At 44.2% G+C, this 6,000-nt stretch overlaps 1 protein-coding gene across 1 annotated transcript in view; it reads right to left on the bottom strand.

The window, feature by feature from the left end:
* Window positions 1–6,000, bottom strand: part of trrap (transformation/transcription domain-associated protein) — a 79,768-nt gene that overhangs the window by 43,757 nt on the left and 30,011 nt on the right. The window contains exons 39-42 of the mRNA XM_053341282.1: window positions 4,901–5,167; window positions 4,183–4,389; window positions 1,448–1,606; window positions 920–1,063 (exon numbers count right to left, since the gene is read on the bottom strand). Of these exons, the coding sequence (XP_053197257.1) occupies window positions 920–1,063; window positions 1,448–1,606; window positions 4,183–4,389; window positions 4,901–5,167 (777 nt within the window). The remainder of the gene's footprint in view (window positions 1–919; window positions 1,064–1,447; window positions 1,607–4,182; window positions 4,390–4,900; window positions 5,168–6,000) is intronic.

Below are 6,000 nucleotides of genomic sequence, written 5' to 3'. Positions count from 1 at the left end.
TGCAACCATGAATTTCTGATAATTATCCTGGTAACTTTCAGAGCAATTAACATTTCCTTGGCTCAAGCAGAAACAAATGCTGCTATGGCATTTTTCTCATGACATCAGGTAAAAGAAGATGAAAATTTCACCATCATTAAGACGGTCTACATCTACTGAAAGAACAATAGCTTTTAATTGAGCATTAAAGCAGCTTTTAAACATATAATAATAAAAGAAACAACAGACAGTCAGAGTGCTGTTATGTCAGTTTGGGTTCAGGAGTACTATTAGAGAATCAGCAGCAGATGACACAGACTGATGAGTTGACATTTTCCACACTATCAATGGGGGATGTTCATATTTTGGAATTCATTACATCTACCAGAAAGAGCAAATGTGATATTCATATATTAATTTAGGTCTTCGACACAAAGCAAAACACAGATAAACACTTGACTGTTGTGGGGCTCTGAGGGACTTTTAAAACATTATTTTCAGAGTGTATCGCAGATTGCCCGTGGTGAAACACAACAACTAAGAATCTGAAGTGGCTGATTTGAATAGCTACTTCTTACCACAAGGCATCTCAATGAGATATCGCAAAAACAACAGACCACAGTGGGGTTTGAGATGAAACAGATGTAGGGCTGGCTGCAATATTGTTGTGTGGTAAAATAGATCAAGACAACAGCTATCGTGCTGACATCTCCTGTTGGCAATATTTGTCTCAGATGTAAAAACGGCTGTTTGATCAAAGTACGTTTCAAACTGCTCTATCATTTAGAGAAACGTGGGATTCAGGGAGAAGTTAAAGAGGATGCAGCTGTTCATTTTGGAGGGTGCAGGGGAATATAACGAGGTGTAATGAACAACTGTGTCGCCAGTTCTAAAGTGACGGCATTCTTCTGGCATCTGAATGACGTCCAAATGAGCTCACCGTAGAGGCAGCTCCAGCTGCCGTACGGAACCGCTTGACGTCCTGTCCGGCGGCGGCAGCAGCAGCTTCAACAGACAGTCCTCTTTTCACAGCACCCCCGCTGGTCCCTTCACCACCAGTCCCTACTTCAGCCTCAGACTCCGGCTACACAAGATAAAGGGACAGACGGGAGAGGAGTTAGCATACTTATAGTTTAAAAAATGAAACAGATTATGAGCATATTGTCAAGGTTTCTAAGCAACTCTGACAAGATTATGAGTCATTAGTATTTATGGAATATGATGAAGGAAATGTTTTCATCTCACTGCTGAAAACCCTTTTATTGTAAAACTAGAAGTATCCACAGCATGCAGTGATTCATTAGTGGCATTTATTGTATAACACGTTGGTCACACAATTTGAATGTGTATGTCAACAGGGTGCCTTGCTGATTTTAGCCATCACAGATTGACTGCATTTGAAATGAAAAACTGTATAGTTTAGATGGCATTTAAGTGCCATGTATGTGTGTATTTATCACAAACACACCTGTTGGTCTTTGATCCTCTGTAACTCCCATTTGATGACCACCTCGGCAAGGTCCACAGCCAGTTTCCTTTGCTCTATGGTCACACTGGGAGTGAAGCCCAGACGCTGCATCGCACTGATCATGTGCTGCACCAGGTGGTGGCGCACAGGGTAGTACACCTGGAGAGGGACAGCAGTAAAAATGTAAGTAATAATATGCAACATTCTTAAGTAAATACAGCTGTTATATAAATAAGCTGTAATTCAACAAACTGAATACACAGTTCACAAAACCTTCTGTATTAGTTATTTTAAACACAAAGTGTCAGGCAGGACATTTCCCTTTCCTTGGGTAATTATGGCAAATGGGCACTGATGCCAATGGCAGAGTTTAAAATAAACAGAAAAAGTTCAGCAGAGTTGAACAGTCGGTGGGGCTGTGGCTCAGGAGGCAGAGCAGGCTGTCCATTAATCGGAAGATTGACTGTTTGATCCCCCGCTCCTCCGGTCCACATGTCCAAGTGTCCTTGGGCAAGATACTGAAAACCAAATCTCTCCCAGTGACTGTGCCAGCAGTGTGTGTGTGTGTGTGTGTGTTTCTGAATGTGCATTAGATTGGATCCTGATGAGCAGGTTGGCACCTTACCCAGCAGCCTCTGCCATCAATATGTACAGAACTAAAACTTCAAAAATAAAAGAAGGCGTTTTGTGGCTCGTTGCCTGCTTTTTGTATTCTTTAGTTTTATCCTGACATCTTAAAACTTGAACTTCCACTCTTGGCAAAAAGGCGATCAACAGCACAGAGAAACAGAGACAGACACTCAGAAAAAGTATTGGAGAGAGGGAAACGAGTGACCAACTGTGCAGGATTATAAGCTTATAAACTACTGTGATCTGCATATTCTTGTTTAGAAGAGTTTGCTCGTTTATTCTCAGAGCATCCACAATAAACAAGGAGGAGAACATCTTCCCACAACCTCTCTCAAACTTTATACCATGATGTTAAATGGACAGTCTTAACAGTATCAACACAAAAACTGACTTCTATTGCCTTGGCAACCAACCAAAGCAATATTAAGAGTGAGAACCTGTTGCTATGTCTCTCCAAACACACTGCTGACCTGACCTTACAGCTGCTTCATCTTGCTGCAAGAGATCTGGCCGGTCTGCCCACATAGCATCATTATAATGAATCAAAGGAAATTACCTTTATTTATAAGAAATGTGTTTTTCTACACTGCTGCTACGCTGTAGATTTTGGGGTGATAACACATGTTAAGTTCTACAGGAATCACAATCACTCTGAGACACTGAGTCAGAGGAGGCAAACTCTGAAGTCGTACTCCCACTTAGTCTCAAGGACATGATGACACACACTTAGCCTGGAGCCTTCGCACTCTCCAGCGTCACACACACTCAAGAGTCACTTAGCTTCATCGCAAAACCAAACTGGGACTCTCAAACACACAGACAAAAGAGCACGAGATGAGATGTCTATCTGAGGGCTGTTGTCAGTGTCAAAGAATATTAAAGCTTCTCAGTTTGAGGGTAATTACAGCTGATAGAGCAGGACTTCACAGCCCCTTTATGACAGAGTGGCTAAGCCCTGTCCATCACGTGTGCGCACAGACACACACACACGCACACAATGTTTCTATTTCTTTATCAAACATGTGCGCACGCACACACACACAGAGGCACGCACGCACAAAGTCTCTCATCTGTCTGTCATTATCTCCTCCCTAGCGTAATTATGCTGATGTGATTACATTAGATTAGTCATCCAGCCCAGTGAGAGCAGCCTGTCAGTGAAAGAGAGGGGAGCTGAGGAAAATGTCAGTCCTCTGCTGAGAGACTGTCGCTCTCTGACTGGCGAGACGGCGAATGTCGGCTGAAGGAGCGAGAGGGCAAAAAAGTGTCTTTGAAGTTTGAAAGCGGTGAATGCGAAGCGTACGGGCCGGTGATCCTTCTGGGGGAGATGGGGGGGGTTTGAATCGTGCGCCCGGCCGAGGCACTATTTGACTCTGCTGATCGTCACTGTGAAGGGTGTGTCTGACAATGCATCTGCGTTAAGGCGATTACAGGCAGCAGGCAGTCACCATTAGCTCCATTGGCCCAATGATGTTAATGATGTAGCTTTTGAGTATGGAGCGCTGGAGCGTGGGGCTGCTGTCAATATGAAACTCAAACGTCAAACAAGAAAATCCTTTGAACACTGTTTCTTCGCTCCCTTTTACGACTGGTTAACAGGTGTCTTATAATTCAGAGCACTTTGACAATCAGTAAAAATGGCTCCTATACTGTTTTCCCCCCATGTGGTTCCCTGCAGTTGCCACAAGCACACAGACCAGCGAGCTCAGCTGGCAGCAGCAACAAATAGACGTGGATGTAGTGGAGTGACAATGGGCCTCTCACTCACTCCTCGTGGCAGTGGTTTACCTCAGCTTGCCATTAAATGTGTAAGATGCTGATATTCTGTAGTCAGTAATTTGTCATCCTTAGAGAGGTATTACTTTGTGTGGTCTAAATTGTGATAAACGCCACAGAAGGTTAATTACAGCAAAGCGTGCAGACAGACACGTCCATCATGATTATTGTACGTTACAGGAATCAGATTCGCTCGGCTTGATGTGTCTGCCACACCCGATATGAATGAATACGCTGGGAATCGATACATTCGATGATGATGGGCTGGCGAGAGGAAGTGCACTATTGATCCTCCTCTGAGTTTTTTGTGTGTTTTCAGTTCTACTCACCCTAAAGTGCTGCACTATGAGATGTAGTATGTGGACCAGCTGCGGTACGGTGTGGCCTTCCTCCACAATTATCTTGCGAGTCCAGTGGGTTAACATCTGGTGGCCGTCCTCCATGCGGGCGGGAACGGCAGGGGTGAGGATGGCCATGGCCTGGCGGACGATGGCCCGGGCCTCCATGGTGTGGGCTTTCAACAGGCTGTGGAACACCTAAATAAGAGCACACACACACACACACACACACACACACACACACACACACACACACACACACACACACCAAATCACAATTGGTAACACAGTTTTCTTCTTTGCTTCAGCTGCTGCATTCCTTTTCCTATACATTCTTATTACATCTGATTTGTGATATGAGACAAGCAATACACGAGCACACATACACACACACACACACCCATATCACATTCTCAATTCCCCTATGGGCTCACTTTCTCCATGAGCAATACTCGCTGGGGAAAGTGTCCTTGTCAGTATCTTGTTTTCTATCGTGTATTCATGTGTTGTAGTTTCACTTCAGTTGAGTTTCTGTCATCTTGATGTTTTGTTTGTTTTCGCCTGTTTTCCCACAGATTAGTTTTACAAACTAATTTGGTGCTTTTGCATCTGCTGCACAAATATGCCATATTTTATCTCTGTCGTCTGTTGTTAACCGAGTGTCAATTTAAACCCGCGCTCCACCGAGTTCCCTTTTTCTCCTTCTTACCTGCAGGACGATCTTCTTGTGAATGGCGAACTTTGCGATGATGTGCGCCAGAAGCAGGTGTCCGCTGTATTTACAGGCGGGGTCCACGCAGGCTTTAGGCAGCAGGCACGGCCAGGCGAAGGTCATGAGGCGCCGCAGCTTGCTGTTGCGTGATTTGTTGTTGTCGTGGATGTGGTGCGGTGCGTGCTCCACCAGCAGGGTGGAGAACTGCAGCAGGCAAATTCGCAACGAGTCCAGCAGGTCAGCTTGCTTCTCCGGGTCCAGAACCTTAGTGAGGGGATCAAAGAGATGCAGGGTTGGAGATTGCTGAGTTAAGGGTGAGACAGATACAGTTTTTTCTGCACAGAGCACAAAGACACTGTATGTCTGCAAGGGTTTGACCATGCTGATGGTGGGGAGATTTTCTTGGTGTATAAAACAAAAAGGTAAAGAATATTTCTATACTTCTATCATGAACTGGTTAACAATGACAGATGCTATGAGTTTGCAGACCATTCATCAAGCTGACGATGCAGCATTTACAGCGCTCTGCTATGTTTTCACTATGATAGTTATGTCTTCAGTAAAGCTTTCTTTTTGATGTCTGTTCAAAGAAACTTAATTCTCTCTTTAAAAAGGAAAACGCTGCCGAACAATTCCTCTCAACAACAAGCCACTGTCCTCGCAGGGCATGAGAGGTTGGGGTGGTGCTGTAATTATAACCAGTTGCCAACAGAGGTCAATAGAAGTCTAACATTACTTAATGCCCTTTTATGTACATAAATAGAGAAAAATGCTTCAATTTTCTTGAATTGCCTGAGCATACTGCAATTCTGACTAATATTGGCTTCCAAAAAAAATTATATTTCAATGGCACTGTAGCACAAAGCAATCTACTTTTTTTACACAATCTGACAACCTCTTGACAGCTCCCCATTCAACATATACACAACGCCATCTGAATCCCCCGGAGAGGAGTTACACAGGAGAGCAGAGCAGACAGAAAGAGAGGGAGCTGAGTGAGAAAATGAGTTTTAACCAGACCGTAGAGGAGCCATTAGCAGCCATTAGGACTGGTGTTAGTCAGTGATGAGATCTGCCACAGCACAAACAAACACGCT

This window comes from Scomber japonicus, chromosome 20 (genome assembly GCF_027409825.1).
Source record: "Scomber japonicus isolate fScoJap1 chromosome 20, fScoJap1.pri, whole genome shotgun sequence".
NCBI lineage: Eukaryota > Metazoa > Chordata > Actinopteri > Scombriformes > Scombridae > Scomber > Scomber japonicus.
The sequence above is the reverse complement of the archived record's forward strand: the minus strand, read 5'-3'. Positions and strand labels throughout refer to the sequence as shown.